Source organism: Otolemur garnettii, unplaced genomic scaffold, assembly GCF_000181295.1.
Source record: "Otolemur garnettii isolate 467f Iridium unplaced genomic scaffold, OtoGar3 scaffold00031, whole genome shotgun sequence".
Lineage (NCBI taxonomy): Eukaryota > Metazoa > Chordata > Mammalia > Primates > Galagidae > Otolemur > Otolemur garnettii.
This window is the reverse complement of record NW_003852426.1, coordinates 1,044,105-1,062,765: the sequence shown is the minus strand read 5'-3', so window position 1 is coordinate 1,062,765 and position 18,661 is coordinate 1,044,105. Positions and strand designations below refer to the sequence as shown.

Sequence of the window (18,661 nt, the reverse complement as noted above, 5' to 3'; positions counted from 1 at the left end):
AGTAGTTATCACACTTGTTGCTAGATCTTATTAAATGTATTAAAAAGAAGCACATATAATTTTTTTAACATTTTGTTAAACTGTTTCAGTTGGTTTCCTTTGTAAGCCTATTTTATTTCCTGGATTTAAAAACAATTCTGAGAAGGAATCAGTAGATCTCTCCAGACTGCCAAAGGTGTGCATGGCACAAAAAAAAAAGTTGAAACCCCTGGCCTGACGGAACTCCCTCCAGGCCCCCTGGAGAACACCTCTCTGAGTTGACCAGGTTCATATATTCATCCATTCATGCATTCTCCCCAGGTCCCACAGGCAAGGGACTGGCTTATGTAGGAACAGAACACTATAGGTGGATAAAATAGATGGTGGGAAATGGAATAGGGAGAGGAAGGAAATAGAGGAGAAGAAAAACAGGAAATGGGTCAGGAGACAGATTTTATCAAAAGCCCAGGAAACACACAGCTGTGGAAAACTCAATCTTTATTATTACCTGCCTAGTGCAGGGGATTAAAATTGCCTCAAGCTAGTTCCATATATTAGTGTAAAAATCTGTGTCTCTCCCCCCAAAAATGTACAAACCCCAAGTGATTATAGAAAAACCAATATGGCAACTACAATAGAGATGTCCAACCCCCAGGGCCACAGGCCATTGCTCCCTCTTTCCCCCTAATCTCAATATTTACTCCACAGAAATGGACAGGCTTAGAGAAGTTCTAGCTACAACATGGCAGGTGGGAAGTTGGGATGACTGAGGGTTAGGGCAGGGATCACCCTCAGGTCCAGTGTTTCAGGTGATGGAAGAGGAAGAAGCCAAAGCTGAGGACAGTTCCAGGAGTAAGCATAAGAGAACATTTTTCTCCCCTTCTTGTCCTCCTCACCACCCCCCAAATTCTCAGCCAGTGGGGTCCAGTGTGTGACAGGAAGAGAGGCTTGGGGCACGGCTACCTCTCCAGGAACCAGTGTTGTCCAGTGCAGCCCAGGAGTTCCAATGGGCCACATCCAGTGTCTGCCCCTATATTTGCCACCACCCTTCCCCAAGGGATGGCAAAAGGAGGTCAGAGAGATCCCATCCAGGGCCAGCTGGGTGAGCAGTGGGGGCTTCTAGGAAGGAGGAATGGGAAAGAGACATGACAGTGTGTCTGGGAAGGGGGGCATCATCTCCCCGGCAGGCCCAGCCCACCTGTGGTCACACTGCCTTCTCTTAGTGGCAAGAGGCAGTCAGAAGGGGAGTGAGGTGGGGGTGCCATTGGCTCCTCTTGTTTTAGTGTCACTGGCTTCCCCTGGATCACTCCCTGAGGGAGGGGCAGCTGATGTGATTCACACTGTGTTGAGCACATCCTCTGCCAGGAACCGATGCAGTTGGGAAAAGGGTGGTCGCTGCTCAGACTCGCGGCTCCAGCACCGAAGCATCAGTTCATATAGGCCCTGTGGACAGGCAGGTGGCCTGGACAGGTATACCTGTAGTATTATAGTGTGGAGGCACAGGGGACAAGTGGTATTTAGTCTCAAAGATGTCCATATCATGTTCTGCCCCTCCAAGCCCCACCATCACCTCACACCCATCTTCCCTCCCCTCTGCTCTGACCTGCCGGCCCTGGTCCCGGAAGAACTCCCCTGCATTCTCGATGACTTGCTCATCGGTGAGCTGCCCAAAGGGCTGGGCCCTGCAGAGCATCAGCACCTCCCATAAGGTCACCCCAAAGGCCCACACATCACTTGCAGTGGTGAACTTCCCCTGGCACACAAAGAAGGCGACAAAGGCAAAAGAAGGGCATTAAGCAGTATACATACTGCTCCCCTGCTATGGCAAGCCCCATGCCCACTCTGGGCCTTGTCAAGGTCTGAACCCACCTCCCCAAGCCCAGGCTCTCCACACTCGTTAGCTGGCCTGTCTTTCCTGCCCCCTCTCCCTCTGCCTTCTTTCTCCATGGTCTACCTCCTACCACCTCTTCCTTCCACCCTCCCCCATTTTCTGGTCCTGACACATCTCCCTGCCCAACCCCTTCTGTCTCCAGCTTCCTCCCTCCCCTTTATCTCTTGAGCTCTCTGCCACCTAAACTCCACCTTGGTACCTGGACTCTGCCCATCATACCACAGCACCCTACTTTCTCCAGTCCTGTGAGCCAGGGGACCCTCACTTTATAGAGATCGTAAGGGACTGGGGACACCAGAGCCATGAGTGACAGCCAGTGCTCTCCCCACCTGCCCTGACCCTGCTGACCTGTGTCCAGGCTGCTCACCATGAGGATACACTCCCAGGCCATCCACCGGATGGGCAGCACCGCCCGGCCTTGCACACGATAATAGTCCCCAGCATAGAGGTTCCGGCTCATGCCAAAGTCAGCAATTTTGATGGTGAAATTCTCCCCAACCAGGCAGTTCCGTGTGGCCAGGTCCCGATGCACGAAGTTGAGTGTGGCTAGATAGCGCATGCCTGAGGCAATCTGGGCTGCCACGTGCAACAACATTGGGTAGCTGAGAAAGGGAGCCATGACAGAGGGTCACAGGGCAGTTTCACAGAATCCCATCCAGGAGAGGAGAGGAGCCCCTCTCCCAAGAGGGCCAGGTCACTCCTGCTCCCTGTGCTGAGATGCTCTTTGGCCTACACAAGGCCAGCATGGCTTCCCACTCAACCTCTGGCCCATCCAAACCTAAGGAGCTCTTCTTGGATTATGCTTCCCAATCTGGACTTGGGATGAGAGTGAGAGAGGGCAGAAGAGAAGTCATGACAGGGCCCAAGTTCCTCATCACCCCACACAGTCCTCTGCTCACAGACTTTCTGTCCACAGTCCTAGACTAACATGTCACATATTCCTCACACCAGGCCCCTCCTGGAACCCCTACCCACCTCCCTGCTCCATGTTCCCCTCTTTTCCTCTTCCTAGAGGACCAGGCTGCACTAAGGGGAAAGGAGTCCTCCTGGGTGGGCAGGTACCTGATGGTGGGCCCCTGGGCATCCTCCCCATTTCCAGGGTCTCCCTCAGCTGCCTTGTCCTCTAGCTGGTGGGCACTGAGGAACTGGTTCAGGTCTCCATTCTCCATGTAGTCGGTAATCATGCAGAGGGGGTCATCCTGCACACACACGCCCAGCAGACGGATGATGTTGGGGTCCTTGAGCCTCGACATGATCTTCACTTCCTTCAGGAAATCATTCCTGGAGAAGCACGGGGACAGAGAGGGAGTGCCAAGGAGCTAGGCTGCACCTGCCCTTCTGCTCAGGTGGACCAGGCGCCCCACCTACCCTACCCTAGACAGCACCTTCTGTCAGTCCCCACCATAGTTCTCTCTGGGTTGCTTCCCACCCTCCGTGGCTTCATTCTCTCCTTCCTGACGCCAGCCCTGGTCCTCACCTGGCGTTCTTGGTGGCATCTGGCCGTAGGATCTTGACAGCTACCAACAAGGGGTGTCCCTTGCGCACATTTAGGGGGAAATCAAGACTGACCAGATCTTGAGGGTTCTCTACCTCACACAGGTGTACCTGGAAAAAGAAGATCTTTTGCTAAGAGGGTCACAATAAGGTTCACCAAGGTCAAGGGTCAAATGGGGCGATACAGGCATGGCATCAGAGCACCTGACTGGGAAAGACACTACTGATGGCCAGGCAGGCATCCTCCTTACCTCCCCAAACTGGCCCTCGCCAAGCTTCTCCTTGAAGCGGAGCCGGGATCGAGGGAAATCCACTCTGGGGGGCCCATCCCCAACTGCCCCTGGGGGCAGTGCGGGCACAGCATAGGTGTTGCCCCCGGTGACGCCCTGCAGGGTGACAATGTCAGCCTCGGCATAATGGGGAACGCTGTTCTGGGGAGGCGGGGGCAGAAGCGGGGCACCTGGCTTCTCAGGTTCCATATAGTCCCCACTGCAGGCTGGAGGGGTAAGGGGAAGAAGATAGGACAAGGCATCAGGGACAATGCCTGAGAGCCAAGGGTGTCCCCATCGCAGTCTCCCGGAAGCCCTGTATCTCCAGTCAGGTAGGAGACTGGGTCTACCCTCTTATTCCCTGGTATTCCACCCACCAATCTCTAACCAGACAAGACACTGGCCTGGGATGAAAGTTAGCTATTCCAGAGAAGGCTTTTAAGGCAATGGGAATGGCTGAGCAAAATTGCCTTAAGGTCTTACTCTCTAGGCATCTCCCAGCCCAGCCCCAGTGAAGATCATGTCAAGGGTCAAGGACCCCTTAGATAAGTCTTGGCTGGAAGAGGAATTTCTCTGCTCAAGTGAAAAGTGGTTCCAGTACCTAGTCACCCTCTCCTTTCCAAACCCTCATCCTGTTCTCCACCAACTGCCTCCCTCTCCTCTCCCTTAGCTATCCTCCCTGCTTTCAGCCTGGCTCCTCCCTGCCATGGCACCCAAACCCTTCCAACCTCATACACCAAGCTCAAAGACAAGTTCAAAGACAGTGGCACACAGAAAGAGGGAGAGGGTGACAGTTCTTCACATCCCCAACACAGGTGTCTACAGACAAGAGAAGAAGTAGAGCTGTCCCCTCTTAGCCCTGGGGAAGAGGCCACAGTGAGAAGGCAACACCAAGGAGAGAGGGGGAAGACAAAAGGGGTGGGGGGCGTGAGCCTTCACCTCTGGGACTGCAGAGAGAGGACACATGTAGGGGAGAGGGCAAGCACTCAGGGTGACAGGCCCTCCTCCTGCAGCTCTAGAGAAAGGGGAAAATAGGAAGAATCACAGGAGAGCCTGGGGCCACCACAGCAACCTCCTGCCCAGCTCAGGAGAGCTAAAGAAATGGCATGGAAGAAGAGGAGTGCCAGAGGAGGGGGGCAGAGCTGAGAACCAGTGGGCTTTCTACTCCTCAGTTTGAGGGAGATGTCTGAAAAATGATCAAGAAGCAGGAGAAGTGAGCTGAGTGTACAAGAGCTTCCTTCCAGGGAGCTCAGGAGAGCAAAAGAGGCCACAGTGGGGAGAGGAGGGAGTGCCAGGTGTGAGGGCTTTTCCCTGCCCCAGCAGGGGCACGGGAAGGCTGGCAGAGCCCAGAGGCAGAGGGGCTTACCCTGGGTGTTGGTGGGTTTGGCCCAGGCGGGTGTGGGGGGGCCCGGGCCTCGAGGGGGACGGGCGTAAGTGGCCAGGAGGAGGCGGTAGGCTGGATTGGAGAGCAGCAACGCTGTCGGGAAAAGGAGGGGGGGAGACACGGGGAAGGGATGAGACTCAAGGCTAGACAGACAGGATTGGGCAAGGCCAGGGCTGATGGGAATGCCTATACTAAGACACAGAGACAGGACAGAATAAGGACCTAGGGAGTTATGGCTAGCTGGATGGATAATGAATGGGTAGATAGATAGATTAAGGATAATGAGATGGATGAACGGATGATGAGAGATGGATGATAAACATCTGAATGGTTGTATAGTTGGTAGGAAGGATGGTTAGATAAATGGAGAATGGATGGATGAATATAGATAGATGGATGTTAGGACAGACGAATGAATGTATGGATATAGATACAGGGATGGATGGATGGAATGAACAAATGAACATGGTAAGTCTAGAAGAGAAGCCAGGGAGATACATGAATGGGTGCAACAAAGAAGAGAGTTGAATGTGGACACAGGGACAGAATGAGACCACAGGGCACTGTGGGTAACATGGGAAATTCTCGAGGGAGACTATGGTAGAGACATGGAATGATGTAGACAGTAACTAGGGGCACAGAAATAAGAAAATGAGTTGGAACTGGGAAAGACAGGAAAAGAAGAGAATGGAAGAGGAGAGGGAAAGGGATACAATATGAAAATAGGCAGAGAGAATGGAGGTGGGAGCGGGACATGGCAGGTCTTACCAGAGCTGCTGGGAACACAGGGAGCAGAGTGGGGTGGATTCCCACGAGGCCGGGGCTCCTGGTAAGGGGGTGGCTCTCGAGGACCTGGGCGATTATTGATGAGTATGGTGTCCCCAGGAACAGACAGATGAACTGTCAGCTCCTCTTCCAATACCCGCCGCTCAGCCTTGTCATGGGGAAGAGGAAGCATTAACTGTGGCCACTTCTCAGCACACACATCATGGTACTTTGTTACACACTACACCTATATTTTCTCTCCCTCAGTTCTCACAACAGTCCTGTATTTTTAGCTACTATTATCTCCATTTCACAGGTAAAGAAAGTGAAGCTCAAGAGCATTTAAGTAACCTCCCTGCCTGACATTCCACAATATGATTCCAACCAAAATCTGAGCCGTCCAAAATTAGCAACCTTAATGCGATCACCACCACTGGACTCTGGCCAGGAGACGTAGCTTGGGGTGTACCAGCCTTCTGTTATTTCCCCTCAGTACCAATCTCTACCTGTTTCCACCTGCTTCTGCCCCAAGAGGCTGACCAGTGTAGACTGTCAATAGGCCTAATTTGGGTTGACCAGAGTGGTACCCCCTGATAGGAGTTTACATGAGGGACAGAAAGTGGGGTCAGGGTATCTATTCCCTAGGGCCTCCCTCAGGGTGGACTAGAGCCCGCTGCCCCACCAGACATGCTCCTCCTCAGTCTTGATAACTGCTGCCTCCTCTCACTCAGCAGGCCTAGGGAGGGGACCTGCCCTGCTCCTCTGACTCCCGTATACCCTGACTGCACCTTTGGAAGTGGTCTCTTTATTGAGCCCTCCTCAAAAAAGGATGCGTGATGAGACTCTGTCCTGCAGTCCCCACCAGATCCCGATTTATGCAGGAGACCATCCTCCCTCCACACACATGCCCAGCCCTGCCCACCTTGCTGAGGAGCCTGCGCCAGTGCAGCCGCCAGAGCATGAGGGCAATGATGAGCAGCAGCAGCAGGATGATGGCCACCAGGCAGCCGATGAGGATGGCGGTCGGGCTCCCCTCGGCCTTGGCCACAGGCTGCTGGCCCCGGGGCTCTAGCTCTAGCGGAGGCAGAAGAGTAGCACTGTAGGAGGCTCCCACCCGTCCTGAGGGGCAGCCTACAGAGGGGCAGTATACAGGGTCCACACACCCCAGGAGGCCCCAGGGCTGCTCACCCAAGCTGCTGAAATTGGTGGGAGGAGGGCCAGGTGGCCACCAGGGGGCTGGTGGGAAGGTGCCCCCCAGAGCTGGAGAGGAGTTGTTCACCACATCTGGGGAGAAGAAAGAAAGGAAAGGAGGGAGTTGGAGAAGGAGGAGACACAGGGAGCTGTCAGTAAAGGAGCAAGAGCAGGGGTGACTCTCAGTCACAGCTGGAAGGACCACGCTTCAGTTGCTGGATGGTAAGGATGAGGAGAGCTCCTCAGGGAAGCCCACTGTGCGGGTCTGGGGTGTCAGGAAGCATATAGAAGAGGCTATTTCTCAACTAGCACTCAAGTATCTCAATACTTGAACAACAGTACTGTCAGACTGGCTCAATTGGTTCCGATTGAGGGTTCATAAAGGAAAGACAGAGATATGTAGGGAATGAGGAACAGAAAGGGGCACCTCTGGTTAAGGCTCATGGGTGAAAGATAGATGTCAAGAATGGGTATTTGGGGGTACTGCAGGGTTAGGAATTAGGTCAGTTGGCAATCCCAGTGCTGGGGATTGGGCACACTCAGGGACTTACCAGAGATGAAGGAGATCTCACTGAAGAGCAGCCAGGGCCCCGCAAAGAAGAAGCGGCACTGCAGAAAGCGACCCACACGGCCACCCAGGGGCACTGAGACAACCCGGGCTCTGGGGTCTCCCAGGCTGCCACCCAAGTTGTGTCGCATGGGCTCCCCCTCCCAGGCCATGGCAGGGCCTCGCTTGAAGTGACATTCCACCCCACCGGGCAGGCGAGCTCCCAGCGTATGCATGTTGTTACAGTGGACCTGGGAGAAGAGAGACACAGGGTCAAGGCCAGGAGACCCTGGGGATACCCCAGCAGCACCTAGCCTGGCTTCAGAGCCCTCCCTGAGAGCTGGACTTACTCACCTGCATGGCCTGGAAGGCCCTCAGCCGGTCAAACTCAAACTCCATCTCCAAGTAGCCACTGGGGAAGCTGTGGTTGCTCCATCCCACATAGTCATAGCCTGGCCAGACCCGCAGCTCCTGGCTCTTCCTAAAGTCATCCAGTCCCACCACACCATCTGCCAGCTGGCCCAGACCACCATACTGCAGCCTGGAAAGGAGGGGACAAGGAAGAAGAGGTTAGAAGGAAAGATAGTCTTGACATCTAGGCACTCTGCCCCCACCCCCTGGTGGCCTGGCCAGCCATTCCCATCCATTCACCTCCCCACCCCCACCACACCCTCACACAGTTCTCTCTTCCCTTCTCCCCATACCACCCCCAGGACTATCTCAGGAAATTTGCAGGTCACACCCTACACAAAGGCATTACCTAGAAGGGGTGACATTCGATCTATGATGTATTTATTGTGACAATTTCCAAGAGATATGTATTAGCAGAGGGGTGCCTTTTCCTAATTTGTACAAAATGTCATATGGGGGTGGCGCCTGTGGCTCAGTGGGTAGGTGCTGGCCCCATATACAGAGGGTGGCAGGTTCAAGCCCAGCCCCAGCCAAACTGCAACAACAGCAACAAAAAAAATAGCCTGGCGTTGTGACGAGCGCCTATAGTCCCAGCTACTCGGGTGGCTGAGGCAAGAGAATTGCCTAAGCTCAGGAGTTGGAGGTTACTGTGAGCTGTGATGCCACAGCACTCTACCAAGAGTGACAAAGTAAAACTCTGTCTCTAAAACACAAATAAAATAATAATAATAATAATAATAAAACAATGTCATATGGGCTACTGGCCACCCTGCCCTTCATTCCTGGTCCTGTCCTTTGAGGCCCCACATGATGGATATCTCTCCCCAGTTCTTCCATCTCCTGCTCAGACTACTTATAAGCCTCCCACACTCAGCCCTCCCTCTCATCCCAGGCCCCATGTTCTGCAGGGTCCATCCCCCTTACCCGCCAACAGTATGTCCATCGTAGGTGGAGTCGTTGAGGTACACAGCCTCTGATAAGTACATTGTCTGCCCCACAGGGGCGGTGTAAGACAGGAGTCCATCTGGGGAGGTTGGGAGGGGAGTGTCAGGTATGAAGCCTCCATCCCATCCTTGCATCAGGCCTGGGCAGGTCCCCTACAAGGTTCCCCTTTCTTGTATCCCTCCACTTGCTCACTAGCCTATTGGTGTGGAGGAGGTGATGTTAGCTAGACCCCTCCTCACTCAAGAGTGACAAGAGAAGGAGGATCCTGGACAATGGGCTCCCCATGTCCCACCCCCAGACCAGGAAACAGGCTCTCAGGGAGCTAAGCTACTACTCACCCCTCCAGAGGCAGCCGTAGAGTTCCACCCGCAGACAAACACTCATGACCCGGTCAGCCCGGGGGTAGAAGCGTACAAGTCGGGCAATCATGGGAGGCCCTAGGTCCTTGAGCACCACTCCCTCAGGGTCCTCATTACCGGAGATCACCTGTGGGCCGGGAAGCAGGGGGTGGACAGGTATGAAGGGCTCCATGTTAGAGTCAGTTCCCAGCTACCAGCTGCTCACTGGCTCAGCCCACGGTGGCCTCTAGATTTGTGAAGGGTGACACCAAGCACACAGCACTGTGGGGCACAGCCAGGCTTTTATAGAAGAGATTTCTGACCCTCTCTCAGCTCGACAGCCCATCCTCAGACTCTAGGCTCAGCTCTCCTCTCTCCTCACCTGACTCCATCCATTCATCGCCCAGACACTCACTAATCCCACTGTGTGCAGACTCTACCCCGTCCTCACAGCCCTGCACCCCTGCCTCAGCTTCCCCCTCTTGTCTCATCCCTCTGTTCATTCAGCAGAAGTTGGCTGAGAGCCCACTGTGCCAGGCATGTTCTCAGTGGTGAGCGTCAGTCCCTGCCCCTGCAGGATTGAGATTCCAACAGGGGAAACAGCTGTGAAAAACAGCAGGCAGGGTGTGGGGACAGAGCAGTGAGGTGGAAGAGTCCCTGTGACATCCTTCTTCCTCTCAAGCTGGAGGGCAGTGAAGGAGTCTTTTCTACTTGGAATCTTAGTCCTGCACGGGTAGAAGAGGCTTTGTAAGGACAGACACCTCAGGGAGAACTGAATGGAGTGGGAAAGGCTGATGGACATCTGGGGAAGGAGCTTTCCAGGCACAGAGAACAGCAAGTGAAAGTGTACTGAAGCAGCAGGAATGGGCCCTGCTTGTCCTGGGAAAAACAAGAAGAGCAGTACGGCCAAGGAGGAGCAAGAAGCAAAGAGATGCAGGCAAGGCAAGAGCCAGGCCAGGCTGAGCCTTCCGCACCAGCCAGGAGCTCAGCTTTTGTTGTGCCAGAGTGGAAGGCCAGCCGAGAGGTGTGAGCTAGCTGCAACATATCTGATTACATGTTCTAAAGTCCACTAGACATAGTCCCAAAGTGGAGGTTTGACTCTAGGCAGAAAAGGGCAGCAAGAAAAGTTTGGCATCTACCACATTGATCTAAGGCCAAGGCAGAGGAGCTGGAGTGGTGAGGAGTGATCAGACTCAGGAACTACCATAGAGGTAAAACAGATGGCCTTGCTCATGCTTTGGAAGAAGAAGGTGAAAGAAGCAGAGGGATGAAGGATATCACCTTAGCTTATGTTTTGGGCAACAGGGCAATAGTGGCACCATTTCCTGAGCTAGAAAATGCTGGGAGAAGAGCAGCCTTGGGGTGAAAGTGGGAGTCAAGTTCAGCTTGGGAAGTTAATGGTAAGTTTGAGATGTCCTCTCTAGGTGGAGAGGACAAGAGGGCAGTTAGGTCTGCAAAACTAGAAGGAGCTCAGGGGTGGGGACTAGGCTGGACATGATATAAACTAGTATCACTGGTGTAAAGGTGTTGCTTTAAGTATAGGCGGAAGAGAGGAAAGCCAACCTCCCTGGGTACTGCCCCTGTCTGCCTCACCTCCTGACCCCAGCGGTCCCTCCAGTCCATCCAGCGGTGGCCGTCGCGGGAGTAACGCAGCCGGTAGCTCCGGGAGAATTCCTTGCCCAGGCCCCCAGCATGGCGCCCCTGGGTGCCCACCAGAGCCACCAGGTGCAGCCGCTGTAGATCTACCTGCAGGTACTCTTCCTCCTTGGGAAACACTGACCCTGCAGGGCACCATGCCCCATCCCCATCACTGCTCTCCAGCCTGGGAGGGGGAAAGAGGTCACAGGAAACATCTGGCCCTGGATCTGCCTCTGTCTCCAGTATTTAACCTCTCCACCCCAACAGACCGCAGGGGTTTCTTTGACCTATGCCTTCTCAAAGCCTCTTGGCTCAGGCAGAGGAGTTGGAAAGGCAAGTAGAGATCCCAGGAGCTCCCTTTAGGGCAGCTCCAGGTACACCGGGTATAACAGTTACCTGCTGTGGCGGGCAGCAGTGGAGTCTGACCAGGAGCTAGAGGCAGAGATGTCACTGTCAGGAATGGTCCGGTCCTGCATGCCCAGGGCATAGCGGCACTTGGCTAGGTGAGAATAAGCATGTGTCAAGGGACTCAACTGTCCGTCTCTCAAGCCCCATCCCTCAGGGACCCGTAATTCAGTCTCCTCACCAGGGTCAAAATGTCCCTTCATGTCAGCATCTCCAGTTGCCACCAAGAGCAGCAGCAGTAGAGAAGAAAGGGCCCCTGGCCCCATAGCTCCTGATCCCTCAGTCCTAAGGGGGTGGGGGCAGCATCTCTGCAGGGGACAAAGTGGGTAGTGGGTAAGTTAATCAGAGGGACTGAGTCACAGCTGACAGCATTAGAGGGAGACAGAATGGGCTACTTTGGGGACTACAACAGTAAAAGGATAACAGGAACTGTTTAAAATCATCAGCTATATTTTTAGAATGTTTTCCTTGTCCCAGACACTGGGCTAAACCCTTAAACAGAATTCATAATTTTATCTTCACAGTCACTTCATAAGGTAGATTCTATTACTATCCATATTTAACACAGGAAGAAACTGGGACGGAGATTAGTTAGTAAGTTGCCTAAACCCCCATTTTCCCAATGAATAAAGGGCAAAATACCCCATAAACAATGGCTCTGAACAAACAATAAATCTTTAAAAATAAATGCTTATATATGGCAGGAAAACGGTTAATAATAATAAAGCCTCTTATGAATTGAGAAGAAAAAGACATAATAAGCAACGCAATAGAAAAATAGCCAAAGAATTTGGACAATCATTTCATAGAAAAGCAAAACCAAATTGCCAACACATATATATTTTTTAATAGTCAAATTCACTAGAGTCAGGAAAATATAAATCAGATTGACAAAATATGTTTTAAGGTTGTAACACCTCTAGGTGGTGAAGAGTGATGAAAAAGCAGCCATCATGTGTGATGGTGGAAATGTAGCATTATCCATTTAGAAAGCAATTTAGCAGTATCTATTTAATTATAATATTCATCCCCTTCAACCTTCCAATGATCTAACCAAAGGGAGTGGGAGAAGCACCAGGAAGAACACATATACAAAGATGTTTATTATGGCACTTTTTGTAATGACACAAATCTGTAAGCCATGTGAATGCCCCTAAAGAATGGGCTGGGAGGCTTGGCTCCTGTGGCTCAAGTGGCAGGCTCGAATCCAGCCCAGGCCCGCCAAACAACAATGATGGCTGCAACCAAAAATAGCCGGGCATTGTGGTGGGCGCCTGTGGTCCCAGCTACTTGGGAGGCTGAGGTAGGAGACTCGCTTGAGCCTAGGAGTTGGAGGTTGCTGTGAGCTTTGATGCCACGGCACCCTATCCAAGAGGGACAGCTTGAGGATCTGTCTAAAAATAAAATGAATGGGCTGGGAAAAAAATTTAAGGTTCCTGGACTACTATGCGGCTATGAAAAGTCACAAAGTAGCAATATGTCTCTGACTTGGTGCAATTTCCTATGCAACTGATGAATATAAAAAGCAAGCTACAAAAGGATGAAAAAGTATCCCACCTTTTGAAAACAAAGAATAAACAAACCTCTGTGTTTGTATATATACCTATATTTATGTCTAGAGAGAGAAGGTACATAATAGAATATACACATAACAATAAAATGTAACATAAGTTAACATGAATGGGAAGAAAAAAGCAAACAAAAAGAGAAGACAGGCTGTATTATTGTTCTAAATCCCGTAACATCGTAACACTGATATATTTATGGAAAATCATATGATACATTAAATATAAAAATTGTCTTGATTTAAAAAAAATAAAGTTGTCCAAAAATGGCTAGGCAACTCCTTGTAGAAGATATAATAAAATTAAACACTAGATAAGCCTGGACCAGTTGATTCTGGTCCCCTCCCACCTAGAAGCCCCAAACTCTAAGAGAAGTCAGGGACCTCAGCACCTTCTAATCTTACTGTCCTCTAGAGACTTCTAGGCTCAGCAGCATCAGCAACACCCGGAAGCTTGGGGAAAGACAGAATCTCAGGCCCACCCTAGACTTGCTGAATCAGAATCTGCATTTTAACACAATCCCCAGGTGATCTGTGCCCATTAAAGTTTGAGGATCTCCACTCTGTTTCTCAAGAGGCCCAGGCAGCTTATTCCACCTAACACCATTCCGACTGGCATCTCCTCTCAAACCCAAATAACTGCTCTCCCCTGCCTCAGCTGTAGGAAAAGTTACCCTAACCTGTGCTGGTCCCAGAGCCCTGCACTGAATTCTCCAGGGCCTAAAATCTTGAGGGACTTCTGCCACCTCTCTCACAGCCTTATCCTACCCTGACATCAGCTCCAAAACATCCTGTCCCCAGCTCTCCCTGCTCTGCCTTCCCTTCCTGGGATGGAGATCCAGGTATTTTGTCCCCCATGTCTCTCTTTCAGAAGGTGGTTGCCTCTAGAGGAAGAGCCCAGGCTGGGGGAAAAGCTGAGTTGCCCTGGAGACCAGGAAGCTAGGTCACCCCAGGAGGTAGGAGTGGGGGACACTCCCCCATCCCTTTGTCCTCCTCCAGCTGCTCCCACAATGCTCTAGGGCAGGAATGTAAGAGGCAGCTGAGACCCCAGAGCTCTGAAGCAGCAGCTGAGGGGGCTGACTGAATTGCGGGGGACACTGGTTATCAAGGGAGAGGCTAGAACCAGAAGGCATCATCCTTGGTCCCTTGGGGTCTAGTGCTGTGGTATAGGGGAGCAGGCTACCAGAGTCCCAGGAAACTGGCCCAGAATTCCTGGGTGCTATTCTCCACACACACCCCCCACCTCTCTTGGGAACAGCAGGACTCTTGTTCCCCTGAGTAACCTTCATGCCTATCCCAGATGAGTCATCAGAGCCAGACGGAGCTGAGAGAAGCCCGGGGCAGAGATACAAAGACAGGCAGGCAGAGAATGGGAGGCAGGGGGAGACAGAGCGAGAAACACAAAGCAAGAGGTAAATAGAGCAGGCTCAGAAACGCAGGGCACAAAGCCAAGCAGAGAAACACAGAGAAGCACAGACACTTCTGGGACAACCCGTTTCTCAATATCCCCAATCACCCAACTCTCTCCACTGTGTCTTGACCCCACCATCTGACACGTGGAGGACAGGCCCAGAAGACCTACCCCAATCCCACCCCACCCCATTATAACCAATTACAAACCAGCACCATGCCACCCTGACATAGATCCTTTCCCCTCCTCTCCCAATTCCCTACTTTCCACCCAGACAACACCATCCTCACAGCTCAGTATGTATACACACACACACACACACACACACACACGGTCAGACACATAAATTTACTGAGCTGGCTGTAAACATGGGGCTAAATGTAGTGCACACACACCCTCAGTGTCTCAGACAACCCTTCACAGACGCTGGAGACAGAGCAAACACAGCCGCTCATTGCACACATCAACTCCATCCACACCCTGAAATTCTTTAAAGTCCAACCCTGTCACTTAGTGAATAGCCACCTTCAGACACCTGTGAACATGAAATGACAAACACCACATGCTCCTGTGACCAGAAGACAGTGAGACACACATACTCAGGCCCTTGGGCAAACTGGGGGCCCACCGCCTAACACACATGAGATGTCCAGTGGGCAGGGAAGAGGTGGACGCTTGGGTGAGAAGAGTGGAAATGGGAACAAGAGCAATTTCTCCAATTCATTTCCCTATACATTCTGCTTTCACCTGTCTCCACTGCATCTTTCAATTCTGGAAACATGTACATCCCTCAGCCACAGAGAGCCTGAGCCTAGACTCTGGCTGGGGATGCAGGAGCTGGAAAGGAATGTCCAGTCACCAGCGACCAGGGGACCTGTGGGGTGACAACTGAGGGCGGGAAAGGGAGTGAGACCCTAAGGATGATGCTCACTGGTAATGGCATTATCACTGACTATGCAGCATGAAAGAGCGGTGTCACTGGTATGTTAGAGTGTCAGTCCCTCTCTCTGCTGGGCTGTGGCCAGGCTGTCCAACTGAGAGTTGGCTGGGCAGAGACTTAACAGTTAGCTGATGCCTGCGAGGACTGGCCAGGTGGAGGGCAGGCCCGTTCTCCAGGGGGCAGAAGAGATGACTCAGTAGGGCTACAAAGGAGCACCTGTCCTCCCAGGGCTCAGTTCCTCTACGCTAGGGGGAGTGGTGCCTTTCTCAGCGCTGGGACACGCTTTTTCTCGGAAGTTGGGGCCTTTTCCCCTTTCTCAGACAGTAAGCCAGCAGTGGGGAGGCAGGCAGGGTCGGACTTAGAAGAGCTGGACAACGAGGATGTGGTAGAGCCCGGGACGTGCTGCCTCCCCGCCGGCCCGCTCCCTCCTGCCGCCGCCGCTCCTCCCCGGAGCCCCAGGCCTCCGCCCCACAAGGTCCGCCGCCGCTGTCCCTACCTCTCATTGCTCTTCCCGGCAGACCCAGGCGTTCGACCCTGGAGCGGGGCCTCCTCGGCGGCTGGGCGAGGGGAGGGGGGAAGCGGAGGGAGCCAGGAGCCGGGAGCGGGAGGCGCCGGCGGGGCTCGGGTGTCGGGAGGCGGCTCCCGCGAGCAGCTGTTGGGGGCCTGTTCCGGGGAGAGGAGCCAGGGCTGGGGCGGCACGGGCCCAGGCGCCGCCTCCCCTCGCCTCAGCTCCGTCCTTTCCTCCCCCGCTCCTTGCTCCCTCCCCTCGCCCTCCGCGCCGCGCGGCGGGGCCCGCCGCCCTCCTTTCCCCTCCCGGACAGAGTAGTCCCCGCCGCTCCCACGCCCAGCGCCGCCCTCCGGGGCCCGCCACGCCCACCCGGCGCGGCCGGAGCGCCAGGCCTCCAACAGGTAACAAGCCCCGGGCCCCTCCCCGGCGTTGCATCCCAGCCGCCCGCACACTCTCCTGGGCAGCCCAACGGCTGCAGCCCCCAGCCCGCTCCGTACCACCCTCTCCACTCAGCCTTCCCACCGACGAGAACCTCCGCAGCTGAGGCCAGCCAGCCCAGGCCCAGCTCCGGACCTCCCAACATGCGGCCCCACCGATGGATGGCGCCCCTCCCTCCTGGGCTTGGTTCCTGAAGAGAGAGGCGAAGGGGAGCAGACCAGGGCACAGAAGAAGGAGCAGGTTCCCACAGGCCCGGCGCCACGCCTAGCCGCGGGAGTTCAATGGGGGAAGGGAGCAGTGCTCACCTGTCCAGCCTGGCCCGCAGGCGCTCTTTTCACATCGCCTGCCTTAGCTCAGCTCCTCTCTGGCACCCTCAGGGCATCTTTCTCCACACCTCAACCTCGAGGACCCCAGAGCCTGAGGGCCGGCCCACACTCTTCTAGCCCCTTCCTCTTTCTACCTCCCCCCCAGCTCCGCAGGGCACCCCTCTTCTCAGGAACAGTGGGATCCAGGCTCCCAGGCTTGGTTCCCTGGGGCTCCTGCCCCGGGAGCTGGGAATCCTCTGCAAAGTTCTCTCGGGCCCAATGAGCTCTGGCCCGCGTGGGTACTGAAGGGAAGTAGGGCAGAAATGAAGCCAGGGCAAGGTGGGTGGTAGGAAAAGAAAGGAGCAGGAGGGGAGAGGCACAAGTGAGAATCAGACACAGCCAAAAAAGAAGGGGAAAAAAGAGACACGAGAAGATTAGCGCAAAGGGACAAGGTAGGCCAATCACAGGGTAGAGGACTGCCAGATGGAGGACATGTAGGGACAGAAAATTTCGTGGTAGGAGGTGTTCCTCCCCACTCAGCACCACTTCGGCCGCCCCATCTCTCTCCACACCCCCACACCTGCCAACTACCTACACAATGTCACGGTCACAGGAAGTTCTCTCTCGAGCGCTCTGTTGCAGACCTCTGCCCGTTGCACCTCACAGTAGATAAAAAACACACACTCTGCCTGCAGTCCCCAACAACAATCCGGAGAAAGAAACGTGAAATCCCAACCAGACGAGAACACAAAGCACTACCAGGAAAAGGCTGGCCCTTGCGAGAGGCCAAGGCACATAAAGGCACAAGTTCACCAAATCTAGACGCCCCAGCTGCTAAAGGACCTGCTAACAGACAGCCGAGAGTCACTTGGAAAACTGCCTCTTCCCGCCTTCCCCTCCAACAAGCCCCCCGGGCTCCCTCCAGAGTACCTACCCCTCTGGTGACTGCCGCTGGGGAATCTGGGCCCTGGAGAGGCTGGGCCGGGGGTGGGGCCAGGCTGGGGCGGAGCCAAGGCTTCCCTAGGAACCTCACCTGGGCGGTTCGCAGCCCCGCCCCCCCAGGAACAGCGCTCTGGTGAAGTCCTGGGCAAGCGCTCTGGTGAAGCCCAGGGCTAGCTGCCACCCCTCACACCCTAGTGGGACATTCCACACCCCAAGCCCACGCTGACCCGGGTCAGGTGGCATGACAATGCCCAGACAAAAGGGACCACAAGGGACAGTAGAGAATGCCAAAGAGTCCTGAAACTCACGTTGCTCCCACTTCACCCTCAGGAGAAAAATTCCTAGTGGAAAATGCTCACCTAGCCCCAGCACAGTAGGAGTAGGAGGGTTGCCGGACTGGGGCCCAGCGGAGTCAAGTGACCACGGAAAAGGGGCTGGAGCCGGCTGGAATGTGGGGCTCGGAGCTGAGATTCCCAGGGGCCAGAGAGCAGTTTCGAAGAATGCCTGTCCACCCATCGGTGGGGCCCAGAGCCCATCTCACATCTCCCAAATCATTCCCAATCCCAGAGGCCCCCTGATGTCCTTCAGATCCCCTAAAGTGCTCCTCTACCCCTTCCCATTTCTGCCCTCCCATTGGGGCTATCCTCTCCTTCATGCTGGTGGCCTCCTACTGCCCAGGAAGGAGAGGAGGGGAAACAGCTGAAAAAATGTGAGAAGAGAGGCACATAGGAGAGAGGCAAAAGCACTTCGGGTTTGCAGACCACCCGGCCAATGCAGGGAAGCCAGCAGAACCAAGGAGAGAGAGAAAAGACCAGATGGGTCCCCCTCACATAGTAGCTACAGCCTGCATCCCACAGATGCAGCTGCCTTTGGGGGAGCAGGCTGGGTCAGCAGCTGGAGAGGATGAGAAGTAACTGGTGGGGGGCAGGGCAAGGGAGTGGACAAGGCACTGGGCATGAGTCATGCCACCAAATACAAATGGGAAACTGAGGCCCAGGAATGTAAGAGGAGGAAGAAATGACTGTGTAGCTCTGGGAGAAAGATAGAGTTCAGCTGTGAAAAGTCTGAGGGGTGGAAAGAAGGGGCAGGAAACCAGAGGAGGGAGGGAGACTGATGGTCAGATGGGGACAGTGGGGGAGGGGCAGAAGAAGACTGAGGCTGAGGAAACTGGGGATCAGAGAAAGGAGGAAAAGGGTGGAGACAGAGGGCTTACACAGCAAATAGTGGGGAGTCCCAGGGACTCAGAAGAGGAGACTGAAGTTTGGGAAGAAAAGAACCAGACCAAGTAAGGGAACT

At 54.0% G+C, this 18,661-nt stretch overlaps 1 protein-coding gene across 2 annotated transcripts; it reads right to left on the bottom strand.

Annotated features, from left to right (window-relative positions):
- Nucleotides 1–460: 460 nt before the first annotated feature.
- DDR1 (discoidin domain receptor tyrosine kinase 1) lies at nucleotides 461–17,187 on the bottom strand. 2 transcript variants are annotated; one of them, XM_003788981.3, is made up of 19 exons: nucleotides 17,019–17,187; nucleotides 15,669–15,835; nucleotides 11,439–11,565; nucleotides 11,249–11,351; nucleotides 10,808–11,036; nucleotides 9,215–9,362; nucleotides 8,856–8,955; nucleotides 7,875–8,061; nucleotides 7,525–7,771; nucleotides 6,971–7,066; nucleotides 6,705–6,856; nucleotides 5,786–5,951; nucleotides 5,000–5,110; nucleotides 3,616–3,860; nucleotides 3,348–3,475; nucleotides 2,933–3,151; nucleotides 2,238–2,472; nucleotides 1,583–1,732; nucleotides 461–1,455 (listed from the first exon to the last, which is right to left on the bottom strand). In XM_003788981.3, exons 3-19 carry the CDS (start codon nucleotides 11,521–11,523, stop codon nucleotides 1,315–1,317), a joined length of 2,742 nt encoding a protein of 913 aa, XP_003789029.1. In that variant the 5' UTR covers nucleotides 11,524–11,565; nucleotides 15,669–15,835; nucleotides 17,019–17,187; the 3' UTR covers nucleotides 461–1,314. The 2 variants fall into 2 exon arrangements, with proteins under 2 accessions (XP_003789029.1, XP_003789030.1); XM_003788982.2 differs by lacking the exons at nucleotides 5,000–5,110; nucleotides 17,019–17,187.
- Between the last annotated feature and the right edge of the window lie 1,474 nt (nucleotides 17,188–18,661).

Excerpts from the sequence above, each read along its gene's own strand:
- DDR1 (XM_003788981.3), bottom strand. The coding sequence starts at position 11,523 with ATGGGGCCAGGGGCCCTTTCTTCTCTACTGCTGCTGCTCTTGGTGGCA. Across the intron at positions 11,352-11,438 it reads GAAGGGACATTTTGACCCTG|CCAAGTGCCGCTATGCCCTG; the intron begins GTGAGGAGACTG and ends ATTCTCACCTAG. Across the intron at positions 8,956-9,214 it reads CTACGGCTGCCTCTGGAGGG|ATGGACTCCTGTCTTACACC; the intron begins GTGAGTAGTAGC and ends CAACCTCCCCAG.